Below are 21,036 nucleotides of genomic sequence, written 5' to 3'. Positions count from 1 at the left end.
AGAAGGCGTCTAGATCTGATAGTCGCCCCATTCATTGGGAAGGGAGACATCAAGTTCTTCTCTTTCATCATCAGTAGTTTGTCTATCTAGAATTGGTTAAGGAGTTGCTGGACACAAAGGTGGTGGTGGTGATGATACCAGTAAGGTCTGTCTAGGAGACCGTACTAGTGGAGATGGTCGAAGAACAGGAGTTTGAGGAACTGAAGCAGCTGGTTTTAAGGGTGGGATCTGCTGCAGTAGTCTTCTATCGTATGCTGCAAGTTTGAAACTAGAGAAGCCGGCATTTGAATAGCAGGTTCCTTCTGCCTATACTGTTGGGCAGGATAATACTGTTGACAATAGTAATATTGATCATCGTCATCATCCAGGCGCTTGATATGAAGATCGGAAGGGCTGTATAACACCTCAAACATGCTCTCAACATCCATACATTCCTCTTCCGCATCGAACAGTTCTTCTGTAGGACTAGAGATACTATACTTTGAGAAGTATTTGCAGTTAATATTATTTCTTGCAAAGATCTGCGCTTAGACTAAGACATTGATGGAATGAGAGTGGTCTCTTTGACCTTTTGTAGCTCCGACGATGCTGACAATGTGTGCATAGATGGATCAGAACTCAATGTAGCGTGAGTCAAATGTACCGCCGAAGGTGCACCCACAGATGAAGCTCACGCAGATGGAGCTCACGCAGACGGAACACCGCCAGACGGAGTATCCGCCGACGGATCACCCACCGACGTAGCACCTGCCGACAGAGCATATGCTGACGAACCTTTCGCTGACGTCTTGGGTGTCGTTGACCTTGGCGCCGTTAATGATAGCAATTGTACCTTTGCTTTCGAAATTGGATCAATTGACGGGACCGCCGTGGATGACAGGCTTGTCCGCTTAAGTGTCATCGATGAGTGTAATGGCGACGAGCAAACCCTCAAGGAGTCTCCTGACAATGAACAGACCCTCGATTGACGAAGCATCCGTCAACAATGACAGTTTAGATGTTTTATTCTACACTTTTTTTAATGATGTAGCCGTCGGCACAGCACTCAGTATCTGCTAAACATTTCATAAATACAGAGTTTTCCTTCATACCCCTTTTCCCATTCTATATAATTTACCACATGAATTGCTGTATAGTCGGTACACAATGAAAAACCATTGTAAGGAGCAGCTCGGTTGTTGACCCTGGGTACTGCGGGTTCTTGTGAACCTACAAGCCCTATACATGCCCGCAAACAGAAGGGTACAGTGGACATAACCGTATATTGCTTTTGAAAATCTGCCATAGTAAGAAGTTACAAATGAAAATGTAGACACAAAAGGCTGAATTTTTTTCAACTGAATATCAATATTTTTTTATTTCAACTGTTACTTCTTATAGGTAAACCTTGTAGGATGTACACAAATGACCCCTTGCTGAATTGTGTCTAGTTTTCAGAATTGCATAACTTTCTGGAATCCACCATGGGTTTCGCACCCATTTCCACCACAAACTGGAAGGCGGTTAAAACACATAAAATAGGGAATCTCTCAGTAAAATGCCAAAATTGTGGTAAAACATTTAGTGTTCTTAATCAAGTCTGCCTATTCATGAAAGCTGGGAAAATTGTGATTTCAGCACCGCAGACCTTCGTTGATGCCATTTGCAGGAAAAAAAACAGATGCTTTCTTTTGCAGCACTTTTTTCACACAATAAAAACAAAATGTTGCAATATTATGGAAAATTTCTCAGTCCCCACCAAGGGAATCTACAAACCTTGGGTATCTTTCGAATCCTCAGAATGCTGGGTAAAAAGGATGCAACTTTGGCGTGGATAGCTTATGTGGACAAAATGCTATGGGGGGGAGGGGGCACTAATAATCTTTACCAGCACCCAAAAGGCCTCCATTTACTTGCCTATCAAGTGTTCTCGGTCAGTAATACACAGAAGAATATCATCTGCACATATTATTAATATTATTTCGTCCCATTAGGGATCCAACCCAATGCCTCTAAATAAGGAGATCTTCCCTGACCCAGTAAGCCATTTGTTTATGTACTAGGTTGAATACAAGTAGATACCTAGGGCAATTTCGCTTTGTGTCTCTACCAGAACCAAAGTCAACTGAGACAACAGGCCATACTTTTTGTGAAGTGCTCTGTAAAATTGTGTACATACAGTGTATAAAGAATGTTTGAACCTTCTGGCTGCTACAGATTCTTTAGTTTCATTTTTGAACCAATGACTAAAACTACAAAAATACCAGGACAGTAGAAAATACTGTTAATTGTGAATGAGTGGGCAAAGACATAATACATTTGAAAGCTCTATAACATAAAATCATATACATAGGGAAATCTCAGTGTTTAATCATCTTGTGTGTTTGAAAATGTTTTTTAACAGCCTTCCTGCATCATGAAAAGAGATTATGTTAATGTCATTGTTCGCTTTCTTCGGAAGGGTGATAGCCGTTCCCCATCAGATAATTCCAAAACCTGTCTTTACTGATTAGACCTAGCCCCACAATCTAATGTGAGATCTAACATGCCTTCTTCAAAAGTCACCCTCTATTAAAATGCTTTTAGCGGCCTACCAAAATACTGCCAGAAACCTTGTTGAAAATGCACATTGTCACAAGTATCGTACAGATGTAAAACAAAGCATTTTATGTAGAATATACTTGTTTCTCGCTGACATTTCAGGTATAAGGATAGAATTACTACCAACCAATGCCTGGTCAGGAGGCCACAAAAGAGGTTTTCTGCTTACTCAGTTTGAGGTTTGCACTGTTTTTAGTCCTGTACTGTTAACTAAATGTGTTAACTTTTTTGAAAAATTGGACTGTGAGGCTGATGTGCTACTTTTGTTTATGCTTTTGTAAAGCTTGTCATCTCAGTTCAGGTATGATTTGGCAGTAAAATAAGACAATAGAAATGAAGTCTTACCGTCCCGTGGAAAGCAGCAGTGACCCGTTCAGATGGACCTCAATTGCATTGTCTGGCTCCACCTCATCGCCCATTTCATGGTGCGCCAGCGCGCCTGTGTCCTCATCGGTAAAGGTCTCACACTCACTGTACGTGCTTTCAGAGCCCACATAGGCACTGTCGGTCACCTCATTGGCCTGTTGGGAGACAGACAATGTTAAACTTGAACCCTTAGCTTCTTACCACTAAGTTAAAGGTTAATTCTAGGCAACAGTGAAGGTATATTTTTTGCACACTTTTTTATTAAGATTGTGTTGGTGAGCACAGGTTGCAAGTTACAATTCAACACAGATTGCCTTTTTATATAGATTACACTCTGGCTGTCCAATTAAGCCTATTGCCACCCAATTCTTTGCGTTACAAAAGGGGGTGGTGATGGACGGAGCATCTGAACCAATCAAACACTCACACCCAGTCACCAGATCTGGGTTTAATCCATCACCGTTCTTTAGCCCACTCTGCCACCCCAGTTCAGACATGGCCATATGCAAATCAGTCTGACCCTGTGCCTCATGGGAACAGTCCAGCCCAAACTGCCAAGCCATGCCTTCCCTGGACCGGAAACAAGCTTCCTAGGACCGGTTTCTGGCATTCCAGCCGTCTTCAGCCAGGCTTGCTTGAATCCAGTGGCAAAGTGAGCAAGGGACTCACGTCTGAGCATACCCTGCCAACTTATGGCGAACAAAGCGGTACAAACAGTGAGCAAAATAACAATAGATTAAACCCAGATCTGTGACTGGGGGTGAATGTTTTGCCATTGTGCAACATTCCATCCATCATCTTGTGTGTTTTGCTGTTCACCCAATTCTTTGCAGCACCTTTGATGCAAACTTACTAGTCCCTGAATGAAGTGTCACGTGAACAAAATTAACTTCTCAGCATCCCTATTCTACTTTTATGAAATAAACCAATGCACATATTCCATTTATGGTAAATGGATAAGGTACAAGGATGAACAACAGCAATAGAGAAATACCTAGAACAATGAAAATTGAGGGTGTGCGGCAGAGGTGTAGTACAAATGAATTAGAGGTAGGGTTCCTATAATATTTTGTAATTGAAATCGAGATTTAAGGAAACATTTTCTATAGAACATTGTATACACGATTAATAATCCCCAATGAAAATTGGTAATACCTTTATAAAACCTCAGCATGACCAAGGGCTGAGCTGATGCTGTTGGAATTTCGAACTGCCATACCAAATCTCAACAGTGAGCACTGAACTTCCTGAGAGTGTTACTGTTATTGATGACCTATTTAATTCACAACTGGTAGATAATTAAACAAATCGATATCCATCCCACAGTTAAAGACATAATATTAGCATGGTGTCAGTATCCATTACCTGGCAAGGAAAATAATTATATGAAGATTGGACCTACCTTTGTATGCTATTAGGTTAAAATGCCTTCAAAATAATGTTTCAGAAAAGGGGGTGGTGATGAACAGAGTGTCTGAATTAAGCAGACCACTCTTACCCAGTCCAAAGATCAGGGCTTGATCCATCACCGTTATTTAGCTCACTGCCCCATCCCAGCTCAGAACCTGGCTATATGCAAATTAGTCTGTCCCTGGCCCAGTGCATCATGGGAACAGGGCAGACCAAACTACCAAGCCAATTCTTCACCAGAAAGGAGACAAGCTTCCGGGGACCGGTTTCTGGCATTTCAGCCGTCGTCGGCCCGGCTTGCTTGAATCCTGATGGAGCAGTGAGCAAGGGACTCATGTCTGAGTATACCCTGCCACACCTATAGTGGCCAAAAACGATTCAGAAAAGGGGGCGGTGATGAACAAAGTGTCTGAATTAAGCAGACCACTCTTACCCAGTCCAAAGATCAGGGCTTGATCCATCACCGTTATTTAGCTCACTGCCCCATCCCAGCTCAGAACCTGGCTATATGCAAATTAGTCTGTCCCTGGCCCAGTGCATCATGGGAACAGGGCAGACCAAACTACCAAGCCAATTCTTCACCAGAAAGGAGACAAGCTTCCGGGGACCGGTTTCTGGCATTTCAGCCGTCGTCGGCCCGGCTTGCTTGAATCCTGATGGAGCAGTGAGCAAGGGACTCATGTCTGAGTATACCCTGCCACACCTATAGTGGCCAAAAACGATTCAGAAAAGGGGGTGGTGATGAACAGAGTGTCTGAATTAAGCAGACCACTCTTACCCAGTCCAAAGATCAGGGCTTGATCCATCACCGTTATTTAGCTCACTGCCCCATCCCAGCTCAGAACCTGGCTATATGCAAATTAGTCTGTCCCTGGCCCAGTGCATCATGGGAACAGGGCAGACCAAACTACCAAGCCAATTCTTCACCAGAAAGGAGACAAGCTTCCGGGGACCGGTTTCTGGCATTTCAGCCGTCGTCGGCCCGGCTTGCTTGAATCCTGATGGAGCAGTGAGCAAGGGACTCATGTCTGAGCCGGGCCGACGACGGCTGAAATGCCAGAAACCGGTCCCCGGAAGCTTGTTTCCTTCCCAGTGTAAGAATTGGCTTGGTAGTTTGGTTTGCCCTGTTCACATCATGCACTGGGACAGGAACAGACTAATTTGCATATAGCCAGGTTCTGAACTGGGATGGTGCAGTGAGCTAAAAAACGGTGTTGGATCTAGCCCTGTTCTCTTGACTGGGTGAGAGTATTCTGCTTAATTCAGAAACTCTGTCCATCACCACCCCTTGTTGTTAAATATTTTGTCCACCCTAAGCGTGGAAGGGTATACTCAGATGTGAGTCCCTTGCTCATTGCACCATCAGGATTCAAGCAAGCCGGGCCGACGACGGCTGAAATGCCAGAAACCGGTCCCCGGAAGCTTGTTTCCTTCCCAGTGTAAGAATTGGCTTGGCAGTTTGGTTTGCCCTGTTCCCATCATGCACTGGGACAGGAACAGACTAATTTGCATATAGCCAGGTTCTGAACTGGGATGGTGCAGTGAGCTAAAAAACGGTGTTGGATCTAGCCCTGATCTCTTGACTGGGTGAGAGTATTCTGCTTAATTCAGAAACTCTGTCCATCACCACCCCTTGTTGTTAAATATTCAAAATAATCTAACACCTACTTAAATAGAAGAATCTACAGCTTGCATCCCAAAATTGGGACAAATGGCCCATACAAAGATCATATGCCAAAGACCAGACCAACAGTGCTGCATTTCCAAGGCGAGTACAAGACTGCTGTGGTCTTTCGCAAGGCTTTCCATCGCATCTACAGAAGCAGCTTGTAGCAATGCATTCCCACTGGAGCAGGGTAGTTCGATTATACTCAAGAATTGTTCTTGTGGTTGCAATGTTCATGCCCAACACTCAAAGCGCTCAGAGGCAGCTCCCAGTCATTGGTTCACAAACAATAAATTAACAGTCAATCAGGGTAATCTACGCTGCATTTCAGCTTTATTAAAGTTAAAAAATGACCAGTAGCAAAACAAGTAAGCATGATTTTCTTTGTAAGATACAATTATAAATTAAAAAACCTGAAGCAGGTTAGAAGAGCAGGAAAACAAGAGTAGAGGAGGGCTGTCCAGTGTAGCGATGCCAAAGGACCGAAATGAAGTCTCCAAAACCATACTGATAAGATTCATTTTTGTGTTGGTGATCTCTTGGGATCCATGTGCAGGACACAATGCGCTTCAGCATACCAAAGAAAAGATTATGTAAATGGGTTAGGCAAGGGTGGTGGCGCGCTTTAGTAAAGATTCAACCAGTAAGGTGTTTTCACAGACATCATTAACCATATTCTAAATCCAATATTTTCGACCTAGGAACTTGAAGAAAAGAGGGGCCTTTAGTTCCTTCTGCCATTTCATCCAAGGTGGCACCGTTACCAACTGCACAAGTCTAGTTAAGTACTTTTATGCATGCGTAAGTCATGCTCTGGTTAAATAAGCAGTCATAGATTTGAGGCATAGGATATTATTCAATTCACTTCATAACCTGCAGTATTCCTGTTGCTGTCTCATTGCCGAGTTCAACCGGTTGCATGCTTGAGGAGCTTGTGACCCAACAGTTGTACCACTGTCAACCTTGGTGTTGAAAGGTTTGAGGCGGATGGCCATCCTATTGTCCAGCACAGATTCCTGTAGTGGAAGATCACCATTGAGACTCTGAAATATTGTCTCCATAAATGTCCGTGGTAAGATGCGAGGGTGGTTCTGCATTCTGCCAAGAATCTCAGGTTGTGTGTCAGATTGTAGTTGAAGATTGTGACCAGAGCGTCCTGCCCTGGTAAATTATGTTGTTAAAATCTAATAGAGTGATCCTATCAGTAGTAGCAGCATAAACCTTTTACTGAAAGGTGTTCTGGAGGTCCTGATGTCAGCTGCTAATCTAAGGCTGCAGGACACTTCTGGAAGACTGTGATCACAGAGTTATGCATTCAATAAACCTATTTCCTGAATGATGCAACTGTGGTCCAGTTCTCCACCGCTGATCTCAGTCTGAAGATCTATTTGTAGTAAAAGATCGACTCGTTCATTTTTTTGAAACCTCAACAAGAGACTGTTTAGGAGTTGTCCAGACAAAACACAGAAGATAAACATTTTGAGTATAGGTCAGCATGCAGTGTGGCTGAGCACTAGAATCAATGCAGATCTTATTATGGTTTCAAATAATGTACGTCAGACCCTGCACTCTATTTTGGGAATGTTTTCAATGCGTTAGCATCTAGTGATACAGCCGTTGGACGGTGCACAGTCTTGCAGTGGTGTTTAGAGGCGTGTTAGCCCTGGAATAAGTCCGGAGCCATATAACCTTCCGCCCCTAGTTTGTGTCACCTGCTAAAAAGTACTACCTTTGCAGTCTTGTATGTGAGTGTAGTGTGCCTATTGTTGCTAACACAGAGCAGTGATTCTAATTGTCCAAACTGATGCATCCTACAAGCTTAAGCATCCATCTCAATCCAAATAACTGACTAGCATATCCACCACTCAAATTACTTTCATATTACACTATACTAATCAACCACTAATCCTTTATGGGTTCCGGAGTAGCCTGCTACTCGCCGAAAAAGAGTTCAGACGCATCGCCATGGGTAATAAGCGCTACATCAATGCAAGTGCAATGAAATACAATTTAGCAGTGGTGCGTCTTTGACCAGGAGCTAGGGCTTTCAGTAGGCTTCTCCTGCTCCCTCTGCACCTAGCATGATTCGTGCCACAGAGACTCATGTGTGGTCTCATTCTGTCTCGCAGAGAGGGATGGGTCATCTGTGCATTGGCAAAGGCTTAACCGTCATCAACTTTGCCAGGCCTCATGACCGGTCTTCCAAAGACCACATCTGAACAGGGCTATCTACACTGAATTGCCTGTTGCCAGAGCCCAGCCTCGCAGGATTGCCCAGTGCTTCATTCACTTCCTCGTCCTAGAAACAGAGACATTCGAGGGGATTGAGAGGAGGGGCGTGGGCCATCTCCCGATATGTAAAATGCAGTTTTATAATGGGCAGAAAAATTAATTAAAAATGGCAGTTCTGAGTTTGCATTACCTCTTTTTCTATACGTGTCCACGCGGCTTGTGTTTATGTTTTGTGCCGCTGTCCACTCTTCCATCCCCCATTCCTATTCCTGCCTGTACCCTTTAACATTGTATTTGTAAGTGAAATAGACTAGCCCTGCCGGTACCTCTGTTTGCCTGTTGTATGAATACCTCACCTGCTCCTTGTTGGGCAGTACTTTACTCTAGCTGTTGTATGTCTGTGTGAACCCTGCACTGCTTCCAAGTGTACTGCATCCTTCAGCCTGCAAGGAGATCTTGCAATGAAACTTTCAATGTTCTACATGCTCTGCACTCCCTGCTGCGAGTTATAAATGTAAGTGTGGTAAGCAGTTAGTGATTTTGGTAAAGTATTTTTCACATTAGAAACAGCAAAACGATGGACTCTCAGTTTGTGGGTTTTTGACGGGACGGCGTGGAAGGATTAAGCATGGTGAGCACGTTCAGCAGTGATATACAAAGTACCACAATGAAAACAATATTCCTTTTGAAAAAGAGGAACCTTTTGTTCTCTAGAACGAGCTAATCAAACAACTGGACTCCTCCAGTGTACAGGTGGGATCGGTTCCAGGGTGGGATCGGTTCCAGGGCGTGAACGGTTCCAGGGCGCGAACCTTGTTTTGCGGAGTGCAGTGAGGTGTGACAAACACATTCATTATGCCACTTGTTTTGCTCTCCGTCTATGGGCTATGGAAGTGCTGGGGTGAACAGAAACTTCACTTGGCTGGTAAATAAGTAACATGAATTCCAACCACAAATGAAAGGCCGGGGACTCTCGGCTATAAAAAAAACATTAGCTTTGGGTTTGTGTCCCGCCACCTGAAACCTGGTGCCACTTGGCAGATTTCATTGTAGCTCAAACCCACAGTAGATGTTACTACTATTAACTTGGTTGGGAACCAAGTTCCAGCTTTCCGTATCCAATGAAGGGGCCAACTAAACTATTCAGGAAACACTTAAGGCCAGATTCACCCAAAAAATGGTGCTTGCTATTTAAGTACTACTATCGTACTGAAGAATTGCTGGATCCCTCCTGGAATACAGCACTAAATCCGTCATACAACACTAAGTCACATCTACACAACAGCAAAATATTTCTGAATTGGGTCTCTGATCTATCCAAACTTAGTTAATAATAGAAATAACACAGACAGCCAGAATGAGACAGACCACTTGTACACATTTATTGCTTTTTGAAACCAGTAAAGTCCAAACAGTTTTCAGGCCACTTGAAAGCAGAAATAAACTAAACGCCAGAGTGAGTGAGATCCAGAAGAATGGCTTCTATAAGCAGGTCATTTGAAAGACAACTTTACGCTACAGTCATCAGAACACATAATGCTTCGTTTCTTTGGGCCCGATTTAAAGTTTGGCGGATGGATTACTCCGTCACTAAGTGACGAATGAGTGGGTCTTCATCTTGCAGGAGGAGCCCTCCTTTAGAGTCGACAAGTATGAACTAGAATCCTGGGGCTACCCTTTAGCCCTTTATAGGAGAAAGGGGGTCATGGAAGCTATTGCACCAGACTCAATCGGTAGCGAAGCCTTGGAAAGTGACAAATAGCCACATTGGTTGGGGAGACGTCTGTGATTAAATTTGGTTGCTATTCTTGGGGTGATTAAGAATGAATACAACATGGTGGTCTCTGAGGTATTCTGATGCTTGCAGTTCAGACATTTTTTAGTGATCCTCCTCCAAAAGATGTTCGGGTCCGCGCTTAAAAGCAGGTTTCTTTCCAAACCCCTTCCTAAAAATGTGATATCCTCTATATATAGAAGAATTATTAACAACTCGCGTCAAAGCCTAAAATTCTAGTGAATCCAAAATATATCTGCCTGATTTTGCTTGAAAAAGGGAAAGGCAGACTATATCAACCCTACCCTGATAATCTTTCAAAGCCCTCCAGAAGAAGCCCAGTCCTGTGCACAATGTCCAAGGCATAAGGAGTTGCATCCCCTTGCACCTTCCCTGTAATTGAAGGTCAGTCAACGGAAGGCCAATCGCACAACTCAAGCTCGGATACGGGAAATATGGAGGCAAATCATTCATGCATTTGGCCCAGAGTTCTAATCTCACAGGGTGGCTCTGTCCGACCTCACTCCACTTCAGAATACAGTACAAATAGAAAGTTCAAAGGAAGTAATGGTTTCTTACTTGTAACTCAGTTCCCTTACAGGGGAATTACCATTGAAATCATAAGCACTGAATAGTCCCACCCATGTGCGGGGGATGCTGGAGCACTTTTCATAATATATCTTGTTAAGTGTAGATGTTCACCTTCCTTCAGGAAGGTCTGTAAAAACAGTTAAGACATGAATATTGTGCAGCCTATAAGAAAGGCTATAATGGCCAATTTATTCAGATTGCATTAAAAAAAGAGTAATGAATACATATGTACATATAAATCTAAGGCTAACTTGGTAAAAAGCTATTTGATTACTTTACTCTCTTTCCCAAACCCTTTTTAAAAGGAAAAAGATGAAGGAAAAAAGGACAGTGTAGTCCTATAGGCCGCCCTTATGTAAATGTGAAAACAGCGCCTCCGCCTTAAAGGGCCCAGAGACCATCAGTATCACATCATGCCCAGCAGGTGGCTGTTGCTTCAGTTCTTTTTGCCGAGATGTGGCAGGGTTTGATAGGTCCAATAACCATCTCGGTCATCTCCAACGGGGAGGCGGGAGGGTTTCGTATGACTTCAATGGAGATTTCCCAGAGAGAAACCTGGGATTACAGGTAAGAAACCATTCCTTTGCTCTTAGGTAATCTCCATTGATGGCCATAAGCAATGAACAGAGTAGCAAGCCCATACCCAACAAAGAGCGGTGGAAAAGACAGAAGAAACGATCAAATGACCAAAATAAGCAAACACATTTATCAGGGAAGCCTGTACTATTTGAGCATCTGTCCTAGACATGAATCCCAAAATGTTTGGTAAAAGTGTGAACAGATCTCCCTGCAGGCACCTTACAAATCTCAGCTATTAGTACATTTTTCATTAAAGCAGCAGTAGCCGCTTTCCCTCTAGTGGAATGAGCTTTAGGTGTTACGGACACAACCTTACTTGCCTTCTAATAGCATAATAGAATGCAAGATACTATCAATCGGAATATGGACTGCTTGAATGGGGATAGATCTGTAATGACCGGCCCATAGTGTACAAACAATTGGTCTGACTTTTGGATATCTTTTGTTCTGTACAGATAAAATGTTAAAACTTGCCTGATGTCTAGAGAATCGAGAACCCTTTCAGCAGGTATGGAATGGCGCTGAAAGAAAGTAGGGAAGGAAATGGTCTGATTAACATTGAAGTCCGAAATGACTTTAGGTAGTAATTTTGGATGAGTTCTCAACCACCTAACTAGAATGAAAAAATGTGCATGGTTTGTGGGAACATAACGCTTCAATTTCGCTAATCCGACTGACTGATGTGATCACTATGAGGACTGCAATTATCCGAGAGAGATCTTGCAAGGGGGATTTGTGAATGGGCTGAAAAGAAGCCTGCATGAGGAATGAGAGGACTTTATTGAGCACCCAGGAAAGAGAGGGACACCTTATGGGAGGGTAAACAGTTTCAAAACACTCTAAAAAATCTTTGATGAAATAAGAGGTTGAAGGACATTTTCTGTAGGCAGTAATTGCAGTCCAATGAACTAATAAGGAAGAGAATTGCAAGCCTGACTTGGCCAGAAGTAGTAAATATGGATGAATCGTATCTTGTTGGCAGGTCGTTGTATTCATGTTCTTGTCAGAACACCAAATACAAAATCTCTTCCATTTAAATTAATACACTGAATGTGTTTAAGGTCGTTTAGGCTCCTTGAGAAAGTTCACGCATTCTTGTGGAAGGTTCAGATGCCCATACTGAACTAGCTCAGAAGCCATGCTGCCAAGCTCAAAGAGGAGAGTTTGGGGTGAAGCATCTGGCCTTCAAATTACGTGAGAAGATCTGGTCCGCATGGCAGGTTCAGATGTGGACGCTCTGACATGTGGAGGTCTGTAAACCACCATTTGTCACTCCGGGGCAATCAAGAGCATTCTCTCCTTCAAGTAAGACAGTTTGACGTAATGAGCTGGATCGGAGGAAAGGTGTAGAGAAATTTGCTGAACCAGTTGATCCATAGGGCATTCCCTAGTGTCCCTGGTTGGATGTACCTTGAGCGAAGCCTGGGCAGTTTTTGTTTACTACAGTGGTGAATAAATCAATGTGCAGAGTGCCCTCCAGTCTGAAAAGTTCTTGCACAACATCGTGAAGGACCCATTCATGGTTTTCTTGAAGGACTCTGCATAGAGAATCTGCTTGAACATTTTAAACACCTGGGGGATGAGCTGCAGGCCTCTGGCTACCAGCCAATTCCAAATTGTCTGGGCTTTGTGAGACAATGGTCTGGGCTTTGTGAGACAATGGTCTGGACCTTGTTCCCCTTCCTTGATGAGGTAGTACATGGCGATCATGTTGTCTGTCTGAACAAGCGGGGATTGTGTCTTAAAGGGTGGGAGAAATGCTTTCAATGCTAGTTGAACTGCTCGATGGTAGAGGAGATTAATGTTAATAAGTAATTTCTCTGAGACCATGTTCCCTGGATTTGAAGGGGACCCATATGCGCTCCCTATCCTATCAGAGAGGCATCTGTCACTACTGTCTGAGAGGGGACACATTGATCGAATTGCATCCCCTGAAGCAGACTTACTGGACAGAACCACCATTTCAGAGAGTGCTTTGCTGTGGGAAAGAGTGTAATCTTGTCCTCTCAATTGGCAGGAGGAATCCTGGGTGGTATTACTCTCTTCAACCCCTCCGTGAAAGCTTTAATTACTGGAACTCTGAATAGTGACAGATGTTGCCTGTTTTGCAAATACGCAGCTACTGCTGCAAGGTGCAAAGGTATAGATGTATAAGCTAGTGCAGATTGCTGCAAGTGTAACAGGTAACATATAATGTTTTGTATATAAACATCTAAAGCATGGGTATTCACAAACTTTCTCTCGGGGGCCAAATTTACAGTGTCGTTTGTGGTCGAGGGCCGCACCGGTGGGGGCGGGGTCAGAGGGGGAGGGGGCGGGACTAGAACAAAAAAAACGGTGTCCATGAGGATGAAAAAAGGCCCCTGCAGCGGAAGCCTTCGTCCACTGAACAACCAGACCCAGCATACACACATCTTTCTCTTTCTCTCTCTCCCTACCTCTCTCTGTCTCCATCCCTCCCTCTCTCTGTCTCCCTCCCTCTCTCTAGCTCTCTCCCTCTCACTCTGTCTCCCTCTGTCTCCCTCACTCACTCTGTCTCCCTCACTCACTCTGTCTCCCTCACTCACTCTGTCTCCCTCACTCTGTCTCCCTCTGTCTCACTCACTCTGTCTCACTCACTCACTCTGTCTCCCTCTGTCTCCCTCACTCACTCTGTCTCCCTCTGTCTCCCTCACTCCCTCTGTCTCCCTCACTCACTCAGTCTCCCTCGGTCTCCCTCACTCACTCAGTCTCCCTCGGTCTCCCTCACTCACTCTGTCTCCCTCGGTCTCCCTCACTCACTCTGTCTCCCTCGGTCTCCCTCACTCACTCTGTCTCCCTCACTCCCTCTGTCTCCCTCACTCCCTCTGTCTCCCTCACTCCCTCTGTCTCCCTCACTCCCTCTGTCTCCCTCACTCCCTCTGTCTCCCTCACTCCCTCTGTCTCCCTCACTCCCTCTGTCTCCCTCACTCCCTCTGTCTCCCTCACTCACTCTGTCTCCCTCACTCACTCTGTCTCCCTCACTCACTCTGTCTCCCTCACTCATTTCTGTCTCCCTCTGTCTCCCTCACTCACCCTGTCTCCCTCACTCACTCTGTCTCCCTCACTCACCCTGTCTCCCTCACTCACCCTGTCTCCCTCTGTCTCACTCACTCAGTCTCCCTCTGTCTCACTCACTCAGTCTCCCTCTGTCTCACTCACTCAGTCTCCCTCTGTCTCACTCACTCTGTCTCCCTCTCTCCCTCACTCTGTCTCCCTCACTCACTCTGTCTCCCTCTGTCTCCCTCACTCACTCTGTCTCCCTCTGTCTCCCTCACTCACTCTGTCTCCCTCACTCTGTCTCCCTCTGTCTCACTCACTCTGTCTCACTCACTCACTCTGTATCCCTCTGTCTCACTCACTCAGTCTCCCTCTGTCTCACTCACTCAGTCTCCCTCTGTCTCACTCACTCTGTCTCCCTCTCTCACTCACTCTGTCTCCCTCTCTCACTCACTCTGTCTCCCTCCGTCTCCCTCACTCACTCTGTCTCCCTCACTCACTCTGTCTCCCTCTCTCACTCACTCTGTCTCCCTCTCTCACTCACTCTGTCTCCCTCCCTCTGTCTCACTCACTCTGTCTCACTCACTCACTCTGTCTCCCTCACTCACTCTGTCTCCCTCTGTCTCACTCACTCACTCTGTCTCCCTCTGTCTCACTCACTCTGTCTCCCTCACTCACTGTCTCCCTCTGTCTCACTCACTCACTGTCTCCCTCTGTCTCACTCACTCAATCTCCCTCACTCACTCTGTCTCCCTCTGTCTCCCTCACTCACTCTGTCTCCCTCACTCCCTCTGTCTCCCTCTGTCTCCCTCACTCCCTCTGTCTCCCTCACTCCCTCTGTCTCCCTCTGTCTCCCTCACTCCCTCTGTCTCCCTCTGTCTCCCTCACTCCCTCTGTCTCCCTCACTCCCTCTGTCTCCCTCACTCACTCAGTCTCCCTCGGTCTCCCTCACTCACTCAGTCTCCCTCTGTCTCCCTCACTCCCTCTGTCTCCCTCTGTCTCCCTCACTCCCTCTGTCTCCCTCACTCACTCTGTCTCCCTCACTCACTCTGTCTCCCTCACTCACTCTGTCTCCCTCACTCACTCTGTCTCCCTCTGTCTCCCTCACTCACCCTGTCTCCCTCACTCACTCTGTCTCCCTCACTCACCCTGTCTCCCTCACTCACCCTGTCTCCCTCTGTCTCACTCACTCAGTCTCCCTCGGTCTCCCTCACTCACTCAGTCTCCCTCTGTCTCCCTCACTCCCTCTGTCTCCCTCACTCCCTCTGTCTCCCTCACTCACTCTGTCTCCCTCACTCACTCTGTCTCCCTCACTCACTCTGTCTCCCTCACTCACTCTGTCTCCCTCACTCACTCTGTCTCCCTCTGTCTCCCTCACTCACTCTGTCTCCCTCACTCACTCTATCTCCCTCACTCACTCTGTCTCCCTCTGTCTCCCTCACTCACTCTGTCTCCCTCACTCACTCTATCTCCCTCACTCACTCTGTCTCCCTCTGTCTCCCTCACTCACTCTGTCTCCCTCACTCACTCTATCTCCCTCACTCACTCTGTCTCCCTCTGTCTCCCTCACTCACTCTGTCTCCCTCACTCACTCTATCTCCCTCACTCACTCTGTCTCCCTCCGTCTCCCTCACTCACTCTGTCTCCCTCACTCACTCTGTCTCCCTCCCTCTGTCTCACTCACTCTGTCTCCCTCTCTCACTCACTCTGTCTCCCTCCCTCTGTCTCACTCACTCTGTCTCCCTCTGTCTCCCTCACTCACTCTGTCTCCCTCTGTCTCCCTCACTCACTCTGTCTCCCTCACTCTGTCTCCCTCTGTCTCACTCACTCTGTCTCACTCACTCTGTCTCACTCAGTCTCCCTCTGTCTCACTCACTCAGTCTCCCTCTGTCTCACTCACTCAGTCTCCCTCTGTCTCACTCACTCTGTCTCCCTCTCTCCCTCACTCTGTCTCCCTCTCTCCCTCACTCTGTCTCCCTCACTCTGTCTCCCTCTGTCTCACTCACTCTGTCTCCCTCTCTCACTCACTCTGTCTCCCTCTCTCACTCACTCTGTCTCCCTCTCTCACTCACTCTGTCTCCCTCACTCAGTCTCCCTCTGTCTCCCTCACTCACTGTCTCCCTCACTCACTGTCTCCCTCCCTCACTGTCTCCTTCACTCTGTCTCCCTCACTCACTCTGTCTCCCTCACTCACTCTGTCTCCCTCACTCACTCTGTCTCCCTCACTCACTCTGTCTCCCTCTGTCTCACTCACTCTGTCTCCCTCACTCACTGTCTCCCTCTGTCTCACTCACTCACTGTCTCCCTCTGTCTCACTCACTCAATCTCCCTCACTCACTCTGTCTCCCTCTGTCTCCCTCACTCACTCTGTCTCCCTCACTCCCTCTGTCTCCCTCTGTCTCCCTCACTCCCTCGGTCTCCCTCACTCCCTCTGTCTCCCTCTGTCTCCCTCACTCCCTCGGTCTCCCTCACTCCCTCTGTCTCCCTCTGTCTCCCTCACTCCCTCTGTCTCCCTCACTCCCTCTGTCTCCCTCACTCCCTCTGTCTCCCTCACTCCCTCTGTCTCCCTCACTCACTCAGTCTCCCTCGGTCTCCCTCACTCACTCAGTCTCCCTCTGTCTCCCTCACTCCCTCTGTCTCCCTCTGTCTCCCTCACTCCCTCTGTCTCCCTCACTCACTCTGTCTCCCTCACTCACTCTGTCTCCCTCACTCACTCTGTCTCCCTCTGTCTCCCTCACTCACCCTGTCTCCCTCACTCACTCTGTCTCCCTCACTCACCCTGTCTCCCTCACTCACCCTGTCTCCCTCTGTCTCACTCACTCAGTCTCCCTCGGTCTCCCTCACTCACTCAGTCTCCCTCTGTCTCCCTCACTCCCTCTGTCTCCCTCACTCCCTCTGTCTCCCTCACTCACTCTGTCTCCCTCACTCACTCTGTCTCCCTCACTCACTCTGTCTCCCTCACTCACTCTGTCTCCCTCACTCACTCTGTCTCCCTCTGTCTCCCTCACTCACTCTGTCTCCCTCTGTCTCCCTCACTCACTCTGTCTCCCTCACTCACTCTATCTCCCTCACTCACTCTGTCTCCCTCTGTCTCCCTCACTCACTCTGTCTCCCTCACTCACTCTATCTCCCTCACTCACTCTGTCTCCCTCTGTCTCCCTCACTCACTCTGTCTCCCTCACTCACTCTATCTCCCTCACTCACTCTGTCTCCCTCTGTCTCCCTCACTCACTCTGTCTCCCTCACTCACTCTATCTCCCTCACTCACTCTGTCTCCCTCCGTCTCCCTCACTCACTCTGTCTCCCTCACTCACTCTGTCTCCCTCCCTCTGTCTCACTCACTCTGTCTCCCTCTCTCACTCACTCTGTCTCCCTCCCTCTGTCTCACTCACTCTGTCTCCCTCTGTCTCCCTCACTCACTCTGTCTCCCTCTGTCTCCCTCACTCACTCTGTCTCCCTCACTCTGTCTCCCTCTGTCTCACTCACTCTGTCTCACTCACTCACTCTGTCTCACTCAGTCTCCCTCTGTCTCACTCACTCAGTCTCCCTCTGTCTCACTCACTCAGTCTCCCTCTGTCTCACTCACTCAGTCTCCCTCTCTCACTCACTCTGTCTCCCTCTCTCACTCACTCTGTCTCCCTCTCTCACTCACTCTGTCTCCCTCACTCTGTCTCCCTCTGTCTCACTCACTCTGTCTCCCTCCCTCTGTCTCACTCACTCTGTCTCCCTCTGTCTCCCTCACTCACTCTGTCTCCCTCTGTCTCCCTCACTCACTCTGTCTCCCTCACTCTGTCTCCCTCTGTCTCACTCACTCTGTCTCACTCACTCACTCTGTCTCACTCAGTCTCCCTCTGTCTCACTCACTCAGTCTCCCTCTGTCTCACTCACTCAGTCTCCCTCTGTCTCACTCACTCAGTCTCCCTCTCTCACTCACTCTGTCTCCCTCTCTCACTCACTCTGTCTCCCTCTCTCACTCACTCTGTCTCCCTCACTCTGTCTCCCTCTGTCTCACTCACTCTGTCTCCCTCTCTCACTCACTCTGTCTCCCTCTCTCACTCACTCTGTCTCCCTCTCTCACTCACTCTGTCTCCCTCACTCCCTCTGTCTCCCTCACTCCCTCTGTCTCCCTCACTCTGTCTCCCTCACTCAGTCTCCCTCTGTCTCCCTCACTCACTGTCTCCCTCACTCACTGTCTCCCTCCCTCACTGTCTCCTTCACTCTGTCTCCCTCACTCACTCTGTCTCCCTCACTCACTCTGTCTCCCTCACTCACTCTGTCTCCCTCACTCACTCTGTCTCCCTCACTCACTCTGTCTCCCTCACTCACTCTGTCTCCCTCACTCACTCTGTCTCCCTCACTCACTCTGTCTCCCTCACTCACTCTGTCTCCCTCACTCACTCTGTCTCCCTCACTCACTCTGTCTCCCTCTGTCTCCCTCACTCACTCTGTCTCCCTCTGTCTCCCTCACTCACTCTGTCTCCCTCACTCTGTCTCCCTCTGTCTCACTCACTCTGTCTCACTCACTCACTCTGTCTCACTCAGTCTCCCTCTGTCTCACTCAGTCAGTCTCCCTCTGTCTCACTCACTCAGTCTCCCTCTCTCACTCACTCTGTCTCCCTCTCTCACTCACTCTGTCTCCCTCTCTCACTCACTCTGTCTCCCTCACTCTGTCTCCCTCTGTCTCACTCACTGTCTCCCTCACTCACTGTCTCCCTCACTCACTGTCTCCCTCACTCACTCTGTCTCCCTCACTCACTCTGTCTCCCTCACTCACTCTGTCTCCCTCACTCACTCTGTCTCCCTCTGTCTCCCTCACTCACTCTGTCTCCCTCTGTCTCCCTCACTCACTCTGTCTCCCTCTGTCTCCCTCACTCACTCTGTCTCCCTCACTCACTCTATCTCCCTCACTCACTCTGTCTCCCTCTGTCTCCCTCACTCACTCTGTCTCCCTCACTCACTCTATCTCCCTCACTCACTCTGTCTCCCTCTGTCTCCCTCACTCACTCTGTCTCCCTCACTCACTCTATCTCCCTCACTCACTCTGTCTCCCTCCGTCTCCCTCACTCACTCTGTCTCCCTCACTCACTCTGTCTCCCTCTCTCACTCACTCTGTCTCCCTCTCTCACTCACTCTGTCTCCCTCCCTCTGTCTCACTCACTCTGTCTCACTCACTCACTCTGTCTCCCTCACTCACTCTGTCTCCCTCACTCACTCTGTCTCACTCAGTCTCCCTCTGTCTCACTCACTCAGTCTCCCTCTGTCTCACTCACTCTGTCTCCCTCTCTCACTCACTCTGTCTCCCTCTCTCACTCACTCTGTCTCCCTCACTCACTCTGTCTCCCTCTGTCTCCCTCACTCACTCTGTCTCCCTCTGTCTCCCTCACTCACTGTCTCCCTCACTCACTGTCTCCCTCACTCACTCTGTCTCCCTCACTCACTCTGTCTCCCTCACTCACTCTGTCTCCCTCACTCACTCTGTCTCCCTCACTCACTCTGTCTCCCTCACTCACTCTGTCTCCCTCACTCACTCTGTCTCCCTCACTCACTCTGTCTCCCTCACTCACTCTGTCTCCCTCACTCACTCTGTCTCCCTCACTCACTCTGTCTCCCTCACTCACTCTGTCTCCCTCACTCACTCTGTCTCACTCTGTCTCACTCACTCACTGTCTCCCTCTGTCTCACTCACTCACTGTCTCCCTCTGTCTCCCTCACTCACTCTGTCTCCCTCACTCACTGTCTCCCTCTGTCTCCCTCACTCCCTCGGTCTGTCTCCCTCGGTCTGTCTCCCTCGGTCTGTCTCCCTCCCTTGGTCGGTCTCCATCCCTTGGTCGGTCTCCCTTGGTCTCCCTCCCTCTCCCTCCCTCTGTCTCACTCACTCTGTCTCACTCACTCACTCTGTCTCCCTCTGTCTCCCTCACTCACTCTGTCTCCCTCTGTCTCCCTCACTCACTCTGTCTCCCTCTGTCTCCCTCACTCACTCTGTCTCCCTCTGTCTCACTCACTCTGTCTCCCTCACTCACTGTCTCCCTCTGTCTCACTCACTCACTGTCTCCCTCTGTCTCACTCACTCAATCTCCCTCACTCACTCTGTCTCCCTCTGTCTCCCTCACTCACTCTGTCTCCCTCACTCCCTCTGTCTCCCTCTGTCTCCCTCACTCCCTCTGTCTCCCTCTGTCTCCCTCACTCCCTCTGTCTCCCTCACTCACTCAGTCTCCCTCGGTCTCCCTCACTCACTCAGTCTCCCTCGGTCTCCCTCACTCACTCAGTCTCCCTCGGTCTCCCTCACTCACTCAGTCTCCCTCGGTCTCCCTCACTCACTCAGTCTCCCTCGGTCTCCCTCACTCACTCTGTCTCCCTCACTCACTCTGTCTCCCTCACTCCCTCTGTCTCCCTCACTCCCTCTGTCTCCCTCACTCCCTCTGTCTCCCTCACTCCCTCTGTCTCCCTCACTCCCTCTGTCTCCCTCACTCCCTCTGTCTCCCTCACTCCCTCTGTCTCCCTCACTCCCTCTGTCTCCCTCACTCCCTCTGTCTCCCTCACTCACTCTGTCTCCCTCACTCACTCTGTCTCCCTCACTCACTCTGTCTCCCTCTGTCTCCCTCACTCACCCTGTCTCCCTCACTCACTCTGTCTCCCTCACTCACCCTGTCTCCCTCACTCACCCTGTCTCCCTCTGTCTCACTCACTCAGTCTCCCTCTGTCTCACTCACTCAGTCTCCCTCTGTCTCACTCACTCTGTCTCCCTCTCTCACTCACTCTGTCTCCCTCTCTCACTCACTCTGTCTCCCTCACTCCCTCTGTCTCCCTCACTCTGTCTCCC

The 21,036-nt window shown here is 48.2% G+C and overlaps 1 protein-coding gene across 4 annotated transcripts in view; it reads right to left on the bottom strand.

Annotated features, from left to right (window-relative positions):
- RAB11FIP3 (RAB11 family interacting protein 3) overlaps positions 1-21,036 on the bottom strand; it is a 533,384-nt gene that overhangs the window by 173,882 nt on the left and 338,466 nt on the right. For all 4 annotated transcript variants that reach the window (XM_078663049.1, XM_078663051.1, XM_078663050.1 and 1 more), the window contains exon 4: positions 2,926-3,101. In XM_078663049.1, the coding sequence (XP_078519175.1) occupies positions 2,926-3,101 (176 nt within the window). The remainder of the gene's footprint in view (positions 1-2,925; positions 3,102-21,036) is intronic.

This window comes from Lissotriton helveticus, chromosome 10, assembly GCF_964261635.1.
Source record: "Lissotriton helveticus chromosome 10, aLisHel1.1, whole genome shotgun sequence".
NCBI lineage: Eukaryota > Metazoa > Chordata > Amphibia > Caudata > Salamandridae > Lissotriton > Lissotriton helveticus.
Note: the sequence above shows the minus strand (reverse complement) of the source record. Positions and strands in the feature narration are given on the sequence as shown.